The sequence below is a fragment of the Neopsephotus bourkii genome, unplaced genomic scaffold, assembly GCF_033783945.1.
Source record: "Neopsephotus bourkii isolate Nb327-2 ecotype Australia unplaced genomic scaffold, CSIRO-AGI_Nbou_v1 NB_989, whole genome shotgun sequence".
Lineage (NCBI taxonomy): Eukaryota > Metazoa > Chordata > Aves > Psittaciformes > Psittacidae > Neopsephotus > Neopsephotus bourkii.
This window is the reverse complement of record NW_026901481.1, coordinates 1,080,096-1,095,200: the sequence shown is the minus strand read 5'-3', so window position 1 is coordinate 1,095,200 and position 15,105 is coordinate 1,080,096. Positions and strand designations below refer to the sequence as shown.

The 15,105-nt window shown below is 64.4% G+C and overlaps 2 protein-coding genes across 4 annotated transcripts; both read right to left on the bottom strand.

Annotated features, from left to right (window-relative positions):
- Positions 1 to 796: 796 nt before the first annotated feature.
- On the bottom strand, positions 797 to 4,932 carry USF1 (upstream transcription factor 1). Of its 3 annotated transcripts, none has more exons than XM_061359667.1 (11): positions 4,816 to 4,932; positions 4,177 to 4,243; positions 3,151 to 3,200; positions 2,647 to 2,765; positions 2,455 to 2,556; positions 2,170 to 2,362; positions 1,996 to 2,083; positions 1,749 to 1,870; positions 1,300 to 1,394; positions 1,073 to 1,201; positions 797 to 951 (listed from the first exon to the last, which is right to left on the bottom strand). In XM_061359667.1, the coding sequence occupies exons 2-11, from the start codon at positions 4,182 to 4,184 to the stop codon at positions 862 to 864; spliced, it is 996 nt and encodes a 331-aa protein (XP_061215651.1). In that variant the 5' UTR covers positions 4,185 to 4,243; positions 4,816 to 4,932; the 3' UTR covers positions 797 to 861. The 3 variants fall into 3 exon arrangements, with proteins under 3 accessions (XP_061215651.1, XP_061215652.1, XP_061215653.1); XM_061359668.1 differs by having other exon boundaries at positions 2,647 to 2,759; XM_061359669.1 differs by having other exon boundaries at positions 798 to 951; positions 1,749 to 1,807.
- Positions 4,933 to 7,614: 2,682 nt separating this feature from the next.
- ARHGAP30 (Rho GTPase activating protein 30) lies at positions 7,615 to 14,096 on the bottom strand. Its single transcript, XM_061359586.1, has 11 exons — positions 13,813 to 14,096; positions 13,491 to 13,593; positions 10,947 to 11,091; positions 10,774 to 10,856; positions 10,580 to 10,687; positions 10,369 to 10,496; positions 10,143 to 10,287; positions 9,288 to 9,388; positions 9,129 to 9,206; positions 7,767 to 8,301; positions 7,615 to 7,654 (listed from the first exon to the last, which is right to left on the bottom strand). The coding sequence occupies exons 1-11, from the start codon at positions 13,913 to 13,915 to the stop codon at positions 7,615 to 7,617; spliced, it is 1,569 nt and encodes a 522-aa protein (XP_061215570.1). The 5' UTR covers positions 13,916 to 14,096.
- Between the last annotated feature and the right edge of the window lie 1,009 nt (positions 14,097 to 15,105).

Sequence of the window (15,105 nt, the reverse complement as noted above, 5' to 3'; positions counted from 1 at the left end):
GCGCTCTTTAACTTCTGCCCAATGGGCGCGCGTTGCGTCCGTCGCGCCGGCCCTCAGGCGGGGAACCCGGCCGTTGCCATAGCGACGGGGCCTGCGGCCTCTTCAGCCCCCGAGCGCCTCCCGGTGCTCCCGGTGCCCCCCCCCCCCCATTCCAGCACCGTCCGGTACCCCTGGGGGACGGGGTTTGTGGGGTGCAGGAGGGGATTGGGGGTCCCCCCGTGCCCATGGGTGCTATGGAGGGCTCCATGGGTGCCTCTGATGGGTGCTGGGGGGGGGGGGGAATGAGCGGCGGGCTCTGGAAAAACAAATCACTATTTTTATTTCTTTTTTGCCTTTTTTTGTTGGGTTTTTTTTTTGTTTTGTTTTTTTCGTTAAATTCAGAGTTTTAAAAAAAAACCCGTCTGGCCCCGGGTGGGGGGGGGGGGAAGGGGTGGGGGCGGGGCAGCCGCAGCAGTGCGGGGGGGGGGGGGGGGGGACACACGGACCCCGGGGACCCCCAACACCACCCCGGGAGGGGGTGTCCCATGGGGGGAGGGGGGGGCGGGGACATCACGGGCGCAGGCGGGGGGGGAGGGGGGGGCAGGCAGTGCTTGGGGGGGGGGAGGGGAAGGGGTTTTGGGGGGGGGGGGGGCGGCGCCCGCCTGGCCGAGAGCGTGTGCACGAAGCGCGGGGGTGGGGGGGTGGGGGCACATGAAGTTTATGGGGGGGGCACAGGGGAACACAAACCAAAGGGGGGGTCCTCATGTCACGCTTGGGGGGGAGGGGGGGGTGTTTGGGGTTATTTGGGGGAGGGGGGGGAGTTGTGGGTCGCGAGGGGGGGGGTGTCCCCCGTGCCCCCCCCACCCCGTCCCCGCTGTCCCGTCAGTGGGTGTCGTTCTTGATGACGATCTCGACCCCGTGCTGGCGGAGCTGCGCCCGCAGGATCAGGTTCTTGTTCTTCAGGTCCTCAACCTGGCACCAGGATGGGGGTACCCATGGGAAAGGGGGGGGTCAGCGCAAGCATGGACACCCCCCCCCTCCCCATTGTGGGTAAAGGGACCTAAATCCATGTGTGTCCCCCCCAATTCCTCACCTGCTGCCGCAAGACCTCGTTGTCCATCTGGAGCTGGTCAAGGCCCTGCAGCTCCTCGGAGAGGCGATGGTTGCTCTGCCGCAGCTCCTGGATGTAGTCGCAGGCTTTGGACAGGATCCCCCCCTTGCTCTGGGGATTGGGATATATGGGGGTGAATGGGGGGACACCAGCATCCCATAATACTCCCCCCCGAGCCCCACAGCACTGCTTGGGGGGGGGGTCCTGACCTGCCCGGACTTGGTGTTCTCCATGGAGCAGTCAGGGATGATCTTGGAGAGCTGCACGATCCAGTTGTTGATCTTGTCCCTGCGCCGGCGCTCCACTACCGGGGGGGGGGCACAGAGGGGTTGGGGGGGCAGCAGAGCCCTGAGACACCCCCCCATCCCTCCATCCCCAAACCAGCCCCCCCCCGGATGGGCTGGGGGTCATTGTTCCCTGTTGTGCTTGACCCAGTCCCCAAGGGGGGGGCTGAATGGGCCTGGTTTGGGTCAAATCAGCATCTTTTAGGGTGTCCTCAGGGCTCCCCAAAAGTGTTAACGAGAGCTTTGGGGTGTTTCCTTAAGAGCTTTTCCATCCAGGAACTGGGAGCCGGCAGCGGTAACCCAATGGCTGGCGGTTATCCCGCACCGGATCCCACACTGGACATGGGATGCTCCCCCGATCCCATTGCCGGTACCTTCGTTGTGCTGTGCCCGGCGCTTCTCATCCCGGGTTGCTCGCGGTGCCTCCGACTTCCTGGGGGAACACCGGCGGCGTCGGTCCTGGTGATCCCGGTGAGGATCCGGCTCCATCCCAGCCCTCCCCATGCCGGCATGGGGGGATGGATCGGGGTGATCCAGCCCGCTCCGTAAGCACCGGAGCATCCCATAGCCACGTGCCAGGGGATCCAGGAAGCATCAAAATGGGGGGGATCCGGTACTCACGGGGAGTAGGGGTGTGCACGGGGGGCAATGGACCTCTGCGGGCCCCCCTGCAGCACCTCCTGCGGCGACATCATCACAAAGAACTGCCCTAAAGGAGCCAAAACACCACAGGGTGAGGCAAAGACCCCCCCAAAACGGGCCAAAACCCCCCCCCATACACACCCCACACCGTACCCGTAGGGGTTGGCTGCCCTAGGAGGGCCTCCGAGTTCTGCGTGGTGACAACAGCGGTGGCCGTGGTACCCGCGCCGGCCGAGGTGCTGGTGTCGGCCACGGCCGTGGTGGGGAAGTAGGTGTAATGGGTCTCGGTGGCCGTGGCCTCCGTCTCCACCGCATCCTCACTGGTGAAGGCGCCCTGGATGACGGCCTGCAGGGGGAGAGGGGGGAACCACAGCGGTGCCGCGGTGGCACAAGGCACCGGAGATGCTCCTCACCGCGCTCCCCACCACCGGCACCCACCTGTGTCATGGACTGGGTGGCGGGGTAGCCGCTGATGGCACTGGTGCCCTCCGTCTGCCCGTCCAGCTGCCCGTCAGCCACTTGGATCACCCTGTACATCACCTATGGAGAGTATGGAGCTGCAGGGACCGGTCCGTGCCACCGAACCCATTGCACCCCACCCCACCCCACCGGTGCTCCCGGTGCCGGTACCTGCGTGCCGCCGTTCTCCGTGCGAAACACATACTTGATGTTGGGGTCGGGGAAGGTGGCTGCAGACTGGATGCTGGCAATGGCGACGCTGGTGGGATCCTCCCCTGTGGCCACTGCACCTTAAGGCAAGAAGGAGGTTTAGGGAGGCACTGGTACAGGGTATCCAAGGGATGGGGATGCTCAAGGCCAGGTTGGACACAGGGGCTTGGAGCAAGCTGCTCCAGTGGGAGGTGACAGGGGTTGGAGCTGGAGCAGCTTTAAGGTCCCTTTATCCCGAATCATTCCATGATTCTGCCCCATAATAGGGAAAGGGGCCAAGGCAAAAGGTCCCTGTGATGCTGAGGGGCTCAGCGCTGTCCCCTTCTCTAGCACAGACAAGGGCAGGGCCTGGTTTTAAGCGCCTCCAGCCCCTTCTTACCAGTGCTAAACTGGGCATGGCCAGGGCTAAACTGGGGCAGCCGCAGCCCCAAACCCCCCCATAGCCCAGAGGGGGTCCCCACTCACCTTCCTGGATCTGCACTGTCCCCTCTTCTGTCTCGGCTGCTTTCTGCTGCCTGCAAGGAGAGGAGCAATGGGTCGGGGACCCCACAGCCCATTGCTGGGGACCCCCCGCAGCCCATTATTGGGGACCCAATAGCCCACCGCTGGGGATCCCCCATAGCCCATCACTGGGGACCCCCATAGCCCATCACTGGGGATCCTCCATAACCCATTATTGGGGACCCAATAGCCCATCACTGGGGACCCCCATAGCCCATCACTGGGGATCCTCCATAACCCATTACTGAGGACCCCCATAGCCCATCACTGGGGATCCTCCATAACCCATTATTGGGGACCCCACAAGCCATTGCTGGGGACCCCCCCATAGCCCATTATTGGGGACCCCACTGCCCATCACTGGGGATCCTCCATAATCTATTATTGCGGACCCCCATAGCCCATTACTGGGAATCCTCCATAACCCATTATTGGGGACCCCACAGGCCATTGCTGGAGACCCCCCCATAGCCCATTACTGGGGACCCCCCATAGCCCATTATTGGGGACCCCACAGCCCATCACTGGGGATCCTCCATAACCCATTATTGAGGATCCCATAGCCCACTGCTGGGGACCCCCATAACCCATCACTGGGGATCCTCCATAACCATTATTGGAGACCCCATTAACCTGTTACTGGGGACCTCCATAGCCCATTATTGGGAACCCCAGAGCCCACCACTGGGGATCACCCCTAACCCATTATTGAGGACCCCACAGCCCATTACTGGGGATCCCCATAACCCATCACTGGGCATCCCCCCTAACCCATTATTGAGGACCCCACAGCCCATTACTGGGGACCTCCATAACCCATCACTGAGGACCCCACAGCCCATTACTGGGGACCTCCATAACCCATTATTGAGGACCCCACAGCCCATCACTGAGGACCCCCATAGCCCATCACTGGGGATCCCCCCTAACCCATTATTGGGGACCCCCCATCCCACCCCATGCACAGCCGCACCCCGGGCCCCATCTCACCCCTTCATCGCTCCGCTCCGACGGGCATCCGCGGGGCAGACGCAGAGGAGGCTCCGGCTTCACAGCCCTGCAGGGGCAGGGGCAGGGGGGGCTCAGCCGGGGCCGTCCCTTCCCCCCCATCCTCCTCCTCCTCCTCCTCCTCCTCCCGCTGTCACCGGTACCCCCGCGCCCTCGGGCCCCGGTTCCGCCCCGCCGCGACCCCCGTTCCTTTGTCCCGGTTGCGGCGCCGGGAGCGGGGGTCCCGCGATGTGTGTGTGGGGGGGTTCCGCACCGCGCCCCCCGCGGGTTGAGCCCCGCGGCACCCCCCGGGCCCTGCGCTCGGTGCTCCCCGAGCGGGTCCGGGCACAGACCCGGGTGTCAGGGCCGGGGGAGCAGCGGCGGCGGTGACAGGCGCGGGGGGAGCACGGGGGAAGATGACAGGGCCCGAGGGGGGGCGGCGGGACCCGGAGCACGGAGCGGGGCGGGGGGGGACGCGCCCCGGCGGCAGCGCTGGGCCGCGGCTGGGCCCAGTTCCCCGCGGCCGGGCCTGGCCCCGCGGCTCCGCGGGCGGGGAGGGCGGTGTCGGCCCGGGCCTGCCCCTCCCGCCCCCGGCGCGGTCCCGGCCGGGTCTCGGCGCCCCTCGCCCGCCGCCCCCGGTACCTGTCCGCGCCGGGCCGCCCTGCGCGCGCTCGGCCCCTTGTCTCGCCATGGAGCCCCGCACATGCGCACGGTGCCGCCGCGCCGCCATCACGGGCCCGGGCGGAAGCGGAGCCGGTGCCCGCCCCCTTCACACCTCCTCCGCCGCCATCTTGGGCCGGGGCGCAGGGCGGCCGCCATCTTGGGGCCGGGCACGGCGCCATCTCAGCGCGCGCGGCCGCGGCGGGCGCCATCTTAGACGGCGAAGCTCAGCGGCTCCCCCCCACCAGCCGCCATCTTGAGTGAGGGCAGCGCCATCTTGGAGCCGGGCACCCCTCGCAAGGCCCCGTGCCCAGCCCGGGCGAACCGGCGCTGCTCCCGGTATCGACCCCCCGAGGTTAGGCCCCCTTCTTCCGCGCCCTGTCCCCGGCCCGGCCCTCGGAGCCCCGCGGGGACCCACAGCCCCACGGTGGCTGGAAGCCGGCGCGGCCGCCGCCATGTTGTGCTGAAGGAGGCCGCAGCGGTAGACAAAGCCCAGCGCCTTTATTGCCCCTCGGCCCCGGGCCCCACCGCCCTCCGCGGGCCCGCCCGGCTCCCCCCCGCGTCCAGGGACAGCGGCCGCAGCGGGGCCCTGTGCGCGGGCAGGGCCGCGGCCGGGCCGGCGGTCACCGGCTCCTCGCCGCCGTACGTCTGGATCCGGCGCACCGGGGCCCGGCCCGGCGGCAGCTCCGCATCCAGGGACACGCTCCCCCGGGCCCGCCAGCCCGCCCGCCTCAGCGCGGGGCCGCGGGCAAGGGGCGGCCCTTCCGGCGGTGCCGCTTCCTCCTCGTCCTCCTCCTCCGACGGGACCGTAGCAAACTGCGGCTTGGGGGGCACGACGGGCACGGAGCGCGCCTGCAGCACCGGCGCGGCGCGGGTGGCCAAGCGGAGCCCGGCCGCGGGTTCGGGCAGCACCGGCGGCTCCGGGCGGCTCGGCCCCGCGCTGCCCTCGGCGGCACCGGAGGGAAGCGGGGATGGAGGCACCGGTTGCGGTTCCCCTTCCCCAGGCTCCCCCGGGGCGCTGGGAGCGGGGTCGGTTCCGGCCTCTTCGATGTCCTCATCCGAGGCGTCCGGCCCCGCTCCCGGTGCCGCAGTGGGGTCCCCATCACCCGGTACCGGGCTCCCCGGGGGCTCCAGCGCTGCCCGCAAGGGGCTGAGGTCATCGTGGGCACTCAGGAAGGTCTCGTCCGAGTCGGTGTCGTCGGGCGCCATGAAGAACATCTCGTCCATGCACTCCTCGATGGACAAGTAACTGCAGGGGGGCTCCGCCGTTGGCTCCCCCGGCTGGGGCAGGGGACAGGGGCAGGGCGAGGGTCACACCGGGACGATGCCACCGTGCCCCTTCCATCGCCATCGCATCCCTGCCCCTTCCAGCCCATCACATCCCATCCATGCCCATCCCTGTCTTCTGCTCTCTATCCCATCCATTCCACTGCCATTCCATCCCTGTGCCCTCCATCCCTATGGATAGGATGTATCCATCCTATCCCGTCCCATCCCTCTTCTCCTCATGCTCATTCCTGTCCCTTCCATCCAGTTCCCATTCCGTCCATCGCTTGTGTATCCCTTCCATCCCATCCCTATGCCCTCCATCCCATCCCATTGCTGTCCCCTCCATCCTATCCCAATCCCCTCCATCTTTACCCTGCCTCTTGCATCCCCATCCGTTCTATCCCATCTCTGTCCCTTCCATTCCTACTGTGTCCATCCTATCCTGTCCCATACCTGTTCTCCTCATGCTCTTCCCTGTTCCATCCCATTCCCTCCACCACATCTCTGTCCCCAGTGTGTCCATCCCATGCCTGTTCCTTCCATCCCATTCCCATTCCATCGTGTCTCTAGCCCCACTGTGTCCATCTCAAACCCGTCCCTTTCATCCCATTCCCATCCCCTCCATCACATCTTTATCCCCACTGTGTCCATCCCATCCCATTCCCACCCCCTCCATCACACCTCTATCCCCACTGTGTCCATCTCAACCCTGTCCCTTCCATCCCATTCCCATCTCCTCCATCACACCTCTATCCCCACTGTGTCCATCCCATCCCATTCCCATCCCCTCCATCACACCTCTATCCCCGCTGTGTCCATCCCATCCATGTCCCTTCCATCCCATTCCCATCCCCTCCATCACACCTCTATCTCCGCTGTGTCCATCCCATCCATGTCCCTTCCATCCCACCCCCTCCATCACACCTCTATCCCCACTGTGTTCATCTCAACCCTATCCCTTCCATCCCGTTCCCATTCCCTCCATCACACCTCTATCCCCGCTGTGTCCATCCCATCCATGTCCCTTCCATCCCATTCCCATCCCCTCCATCACACCTCTATCCCCGCTGTGTCCATCCCATCCATGTCCCTTCCATCCCATTCCCATCCCCTCCATCACACCTCTATCCCCGCTGTGTCCATCCCATCCATGTCCCTTCCATCCCATTCCCATCCCCTCCATCACACCTCTATCCCCACTGTGTCCATCCCATCCATGTCCCTTCCATCCCATTCCCATCCCCTCCATCACACCTCTATCCCCACTGTGTCCATCCCATCCATGTCCCTTCCATCCCATTCCCATCCCCTCCATCACACCTCTATCCCCACTGTGTCCATCCCATCCATGTCCCTTCCATCCCATTCCCATCCCCTCCCTCACACCTCTATCCCCGCTGTGTCCATCCCATCCATGTCCCTTCGATCCCATTCCCATCCCCTCCATCACACCTCTATCCCCGCTGTGTCCATCCCATGCCTGTCCCTTCCATCCCATTCCCATCCCCTCCATCACACCTCTATCCCCACTGTGTCCATCCCATCCATGTCCCTTCGATCCCATTCCCATCCCCTCCATCACACCTCTATCCCCACTGTGTCCGTCCCATCCCATCCATCCCATTCCCACCCTCTCCATCCCAATCCCCTCCCTCCCTCCCCACTCCCGAGCCCTCCGCTGGCCGCTCACGTTCATGCACCCGCTCTCCATCCCGTCCTCGGTTCCTGCCATCCCCTCTCCCTCCCCGGCCGTGCCCGGCGCCAGCTCCCCCTCCCCGGCTCCCTCCAGCCAGGGCTCGGGGCTATCCAGGAAGGCGAAGGAATCCCGGAGCTCCATGGAGAGGCGGCTCCGGGCCGCGGGGGACGGGGGCCCCGGCTCTGGAGCCTCCCCGCCGGCATCGGGGCAGGGCAGCGCCCGGGGCAGCCGGGCCAGGTTGGCTGCGATGCGCAGGGGGACGGTGACGGACAAAGGCACCGAGATGTGGAGCTCGGCTCCCCTCTGGGCTCGGCTGCGCCCGGCCCGGGGGGTGCTGGGCTCCGAGCGGGCGCTGCCCTCGCCCTGCGCCTGCTCCGGGGGCTCCTCCCGGCCCTCGCCCGGCTCCCGGCAGCGCCCCGGGGGCACCGGGCACGCATCGAAGCTCTCCCGGCGCTGCGGCGGCTTCCCCGGGGGCGGCTCCTCCGGACAAGGGTCCCCTGCGCCTGGAGGGGAACGGTCGGGCTCTGCGGGTGCTCGTCCGCTGCATCCCCCCCATCCCATCCCATTGCATCACATCGCATCCCGTCCCATTGCATCCCACCCCATCACATCACATCCCCTCCATCCCATCCCATCCCATTGCATCCCACCCCGTCCCATCTCATCCCCCCCATCCCATCCCATTGCGTCACATCGCATCCCCCCCATCCCATCCCATCCCATTGCATCACATCGCATCACATCCCATCCCATCACATCCCATTGCATCACATCTCATCCCATCCCAACTCATCCCCCCCATCCCATCCCATTGCATCGCATTGCATCCCGTCCCAACTCATCCCCCCCATCTCATCCCATCCCATCTCATCCCCCCCATCCCATCCCATCACATCACATCCCATCCCATCCCATCACATCCATCCCATCCCATCCCATCCTATTGCATCACATCACATCCCGCTCCATCGAATCCCACCCCATCACATCACATCCCGTCCCATCTCATCCCCCCATCACATCCCATTGCATCCCACCCCATCACATTGCATCCCATCACACCACACCCCATCCACTCCATCCCATCAATCCCATCCCATTGCATCCCACCATATCCCATCCATCTCATCCCATGCCATTGCATCCCACCCCATCCCACTCCATCCCATCCCACCCAATCTCATCCCATCCCACCCCATTTCATCCCATCACATCCCACCTCACCTCATCCCACTCCATCCAATCCCATCCCATCCTGTCCCATTCCATCCCACCCAATCCCACCCCACCCCATCCCACCCCATCCCCACCCCATGTCTCCTCCCCTCACCATCGCTGCCGGGGGGCACGGCGCTGAGCGAGTCCATGCTCTTGGCCGGCCGCAGGCTCCTCGCGCCGCCCTTGGCCTCTGGGGTGAGGAAGGGGAACGGGGGTGGCCCCAGAGCCCCCCCGTGGGGTCCCTCCCCCCGGGGGCAGGAGCCAGCCCCACCTCGCTCCTGCGGCGCCTTCACCTTGCGCTTGGGCTCGTGGCTGGAGCGGCCCAGGTGGAAAATGGATCTCCAGTTCCTGGCCTTGAGGGAGCCCTTCCTCCTGCGGGGCCGGGCACGGGGACCCGACACGGGTGTGTGCAGGAGGACACGCGTGTGCATGGGGACACGCGTGTGCACAAGGACACATGTATGCAGGAGGACACGGTGTGCATGGGGACATGCGTGTGCACAAGGACACACATGTGCACAAGGACACATGTATGCAGGAGGACACACATGTGCACAAGGACACATGTATGCAGGAGGACACGCGTGTGCATGGGGACACACATGTGCACAAGGACACATGTATGCAGGAGGACACGCGTGTGCACAAGGACATGGCTGTGCATGAGGACACGTGTGCACAAGGACAGGGTGTGCACGGGGACAGGCATGTGTGCAAAAGGACACGGGTGTGCATGATGTGTGTGTGCAGGAGGACACAGATGTGCACGAGGACACGCGTGTGCACAAGGACACACATGTGCATGAGCAAACACATGTGCCCAAGGACACATGTATGCACGAGGACATACGAGTGCATGAGGACACGTGTGCACGAGGACACATGTATGCACGAGGACACATGTATGCACGAGGACAGGGGTGTGCACGAGGACACACGTGTGCACGAGGACACATGTATGCACGAGGACACATGTATGCACGAGGACACACGTATGCACAAGGGCACATGTATGCACAAGGACACGTGTATGCACAAGGACACACGTGTGCACAAGGGCACATGTATGCACAAGGACACATGTATGCACAAGGACACGCGTGCCCCCATAGGGCGCTGCTCCCACCTGTGCTCGCTCAGCTCGATGATGGTGTGGTAGGGCCGGATCGGGGGGGGGCCATCGCCCTGGCTCAGCGCCGCCGGCACATGGTACGGTGGCGGCTGCCCCCCCCCGGCCAGCAGCAGGGACCGCTGGGGGCTCTCGGCTGCTGCTGCCACCAGACCAGGCTGTTAAGGTACCAATGGACTCCCCCCCCCCCCCAATCACCCCCCATTTGCCCCATAGGACGCACCCTGGAGGGGAGCATCCCCAAAGAGCTGCTCCACGTGGGTCAGGATGAACTCCACCACAATGGACTGGACGCGCACCTCCATGAACGCCGCGGTGCCGTTGAACCCCGACGCTTCGATCTCCTTGGACCTGGTCACATCCTCGGGGTCACCCCCCCCCCCCTTTGTGTCCCCATGCCCCCGGTGCCATCCCCATAGCCCGACCCCGCTCACCGCAGCAGGTTGGGGGCCCACACGATGGCCAGGTTCCTGGCGTGCATGTTGGTGCGGGTGCTGTGCGCTGCCATGCGCAGGAGGTGCCGCATCAGGAACTCCAGGGTCCTGCGGCACCGGGGGCATCAGGGACAGCGGCACCCCGGGGGGCAACACCCCCTATGTTGTGTTACCCCCCCCCCCCCCCCCATTACCTATAATGGGGTGCGGGCAGCTCCTTCAGCACCTCCTTGATCTTCACCAAGCGAGCTCCCTCCAGCTGGGTGCCCACCGCATCCTGAGGGGGACCGGGAGCGGGTGATGGAGCCCCGGCTCCCGGCTTGGAGGTGACCGAGCGCCGCCTCTCGGGTTGGGGATGGGGGCTCACAGCGAACTTGTGGTAGAGCTGGTAGGTGAGCAGCGGGTTGGGCAGCTCCCGGCAATAGGCTTTGCACAGGGAGCTCACGCAGTGGATGTCCTGCAGGTAAATGTCCCTGCGCAGGTCCGGGCAGCGCTCGCTCTCGAACTCCTGCCTGCGGTGGGGTGGGGATGGGGATGGGGTGGGATGGGGGTGGGGATGGGATGGGATGGGGATGGGGATGGGGATGGGGATGGGATGGGGGTGGGGATGGGGATGGGGTGGGATGGGAATGGGGATGGGATGGGGATGGGGATGGGGTGGGATGGGGATGGATGGGTGGGGATGGATGGGGTGGGGATTGGGATGGGGATGGGAATGGGATGGGGATGGGAAGGGGATGGATGGATGGGGATGGGATGGGATGGATGGGATGGGGATGGGGATGGGGGATAGGATGGGATGGGATGGGGATGGGAATGGGAAGGGGATGGGGATGGGAATGGGATGGGATGGGGATGGGATGGGATGAATGGGATGGGGATGGGGATGGGGGTGGGGATGGGATGAATGGGAATGGGGATGGGAACAGGGAAGGGGAATGGATGGGATGGGGATGGGAATGGGAATGAATGGGATGGGGAGGGGAATGGATGGGGATGGGATGGGGATGGGGATGGGAATGGGATGGGGATGGGATGGGGATGGAGATGGGAATGGGATGGGGATGGGGATGGGGTGGGGATGGGGATGGGATGGGATGGGGATGGGGATGGGGATGGGATGGGAATGGGGATGGGATGGGGGTGGGGATGGGGATGGGGTTGGGATGGGATGGGGATGGGGATGGGGATGGGATGGGGATGGGGATGGGGATGGGGATGGGATCGGGATGGGATAGGGATGGGGTGGGGTGGGGATGGGGATGGGATGGGGATGGGGATGGGATAGGGTGGGATGGGGATGGGGTGGGGATGGGAATGGAATGGGGATGGGGATGGGAAGGGGATGGGGATGGGAAGAGGATGGGGGTGGGATGGGATGGGGATGAGAATGGGATGGGATGGGATGGGAATGCGATGACGATGGGGGGATCCCCCTCTCTGGCTGCCCTGGGGCATCCCTGGGGTGTCCCACGGGCTGTTGTGGCTGCCGGGGAGCAGGCACAGCACTGATGGGCTGGGTTGGTGAGACAGGGCCTTGGTAGCATGGGGGGATGCTGGGAATGGGGGCACATTGGGAATGGTGGGGACTGGGGGATGCTGGGGATGGGGCATGGCAGGGGATGCTGGGGACACTGCGGATACAGGGGATACAGTGGATACAGGGGATGCTGGGGATACAGGGGATGCTGGGGACACTGCGGATACAGGGGATGCTGGGGTTACAGGGGGTGCTGGGGGTACAGGGGGTGCTGGGGACACTGGGGGTGCTGGGGACACTGTGGCTATGGGGTGTCGGGGCCGTTACGGCCAGGGGGGATGCGCCAGCGTGGGGAAAGGGGCAAGTGCAGGCCCTGGAGCCGGTAGGGGTGGGAAGGAAACGGGGACTGAAGAGGGAAGGAGGGGAAGGGCTGGAGCCGGGGCTGCGGGGTGGGAGGGCCGGGCCACGGGGATGGGTCTGGGTTGGCTCCTGCCCTGGCCCCATCCCCATCACCCTCCCCCTGCATTCCCGCTTCCTCCTGTCTCATCCCACCAGCATCCACGTGCTCCCGTGTCCCCGTCTGCCTCCTTCCAGCTCCCAGCTCCATCCCATTCCCGTCTGTTTGACCCAGTCCAGTCTCCGGCTCCATCCTGGCTCCCTCCGATCTCCAACCCTTTATCTCCATCCTTTCTCCATCATCTCCATCCCAACTGCTCCAGCTCCACCCCATCTGCCATTGTGCCTGTCTCCATCATCTCCATGATTTCTTCATCATCTCCATCCCATCCACCTTTGTCTCCAGCTCCATCCTTTCCCCATCATCTCCATCCCAATTCCCCCAGCTCCATCCCCTCTGCTCCCGTCCCCATCATCTCCATCCCATCTCTTCCTGTCTCCATCATCTCCATCCCATCCACCCTTGTCTCCATCTCCACCCTTTCCCCATCACCTCCATCCCAACTGCTCCAGCTCCATCCCCTCCACTCCTGTCCCCGTCCTCTTCACCCCATCTCTTCCTGTCCCCATCATCTCCATCCCATCTCTTCCTGTCTCCATCCTCTCCATCCCATCCACCCTTGTCTCCAGCTCCATCCTTTCTCCATCATCTCCATCCCAACTGCTCCAGCTCCATCCCCTCCACTCCTGTCCCCATCCTCTCCATCCCATCTCTTCCTGTCCCCATCATCTCCATCCCATCCACCCTTGTCTCCATCATCTCCATCCCGTCTCTTCCTGTCCCCATCATCTCCATCCCGTCTCTTCCTGTCCCCATCATCTCCATCCCATCTCTTCCTGTCCCCATCATCTCCATCCCATCTCTTCCTGTCTCCACCCCATCCACCCTTGTCTCCAGCTCCACCCTTTCCCCATCATCTCCACCCTTTCTCCCCCCGCTCCATCCCCATCCCCGTCCCGTCCGGCCCCGCTCACCGCAGCCGCTGGATGTTGGAGGACACCCCGGAGAGCCGGTAGATCCCATCCACCACCCCGTGCTGCTCCACGAACTCGGTGCAGCTCCTCAGCACCTGCGGCACTGGATGGGGGGGGGGCAAGCACCAGGCCCCATCACCCCTCAGACCCCCATCCCCGGCCCCCCCTGGACCACTCCAGGACCCCCAAACCTCAAAGGGGCCTCACCGGAAGCACCCGATTGCGGCGCTGCCCCAGCACCGGTGGCGCAACCGCGGTGAGACCCAGCCCTGGCACCCCCGGTGCCCCCGGTACCCCCGGTACCCCCGGCCCCGGTGCTCACCCTCCTGCCCCGAGCGCTGCAGCAGCTGCAGGAGGTCGCAGCCGAAGACCCGCTCGCGGGCACCGCCCTTGCGCCTCGCCTTGTGCCGGGACATGGCCGCCATCAGCCCCTGCCCATGGCCAGCACCGGTGCCGCGCCCGGGGCGCTGCGGGCGGAAGCACCCGGGGAGGAAGTGCCGGGGCCGGGGGAAGCGCGAGGCCTCTGCCGGCTGCGGGGCGCAGCAGGGAGGTGGTGGCTGCCTGCGAGGAGCTTCCTGCTCCCGGCACCTCCAAACCACAGCCAACGAGCGCCAGCGAGAACCAACGGTGTGGGTGCACCAGTGTCATGTGTGCGCCAATCATCACCAGCATCGTGTGTGCACCAGTGTCATCTGTGCGCCAGTGATCACCAGCATTGTGTGTGCACCAGTGTCATGAGTGCACCAGTGTCGTGTGTGCACCAATGTCATGTGTGCACCAATGTGATGTGTGCGCCAGTCATCACCAGCATTGTGTGTGCACCAGTGTCATGAGTGCATCAATGTCATGTGTGCACCAGTGTCATGTGTGCACCAAGCGAGACCAACGGTGTGGGTTATCTCACCAGCGAGAACCAACGGTGTGGGTGCACCAGTGTCATCTGTGCGCCAGTCATCACCAGCATTGTGTGTGCACCAGTGTCGTGTGTGCACCAATGTCATGTGTGCACCAGTGTCATCTGTGCGCCAATCATCAACAGCATCGTGTGTGCACCAGTGTCGTGTGTGCACCAATGATCACCAACGTCATGTGTGCACCAGTGTCATGAGTGCACCAATGTCATGTGTGCACCAGTGTCGTGAGTGCACCAAGGTCATGAGTGCACCAATGCCGTGTTTGCACCAGTGATCACCAACGTCATGTGTGCACCAAGGTCATGCGTGCACCAACGTGTGAGCACCAAGGTCGTGTGTGCACCAATGTAATGAGTGCACCAATGCCGTGTTTGCACCAAGGATCGCCAATGTCATGAGTGCACCAATGTCATGAGTGCACCAATGTCATGAGTGCACCAATGTCATGTGTGCACCAGTGTCATGTGTGTACAATGTCATGTGCGCACCAGTCATCAACAGCATCGTGGGTGCACCAGTGTCATGTGTGCGCCAGTGATCACCTGCGTTGTGTGCACCAGTGTCGTGAGTGCACCAACGTTGTGTGTGCACCAAGGTCGTGTGTGCACCAATGTGGTGTGTGCGCCAGTGATCACCAAGGTTGTGTGTGCACCAATGTCGTGTGTGCACCAAGGTCATGAGTGCACCGATGATCACCAATG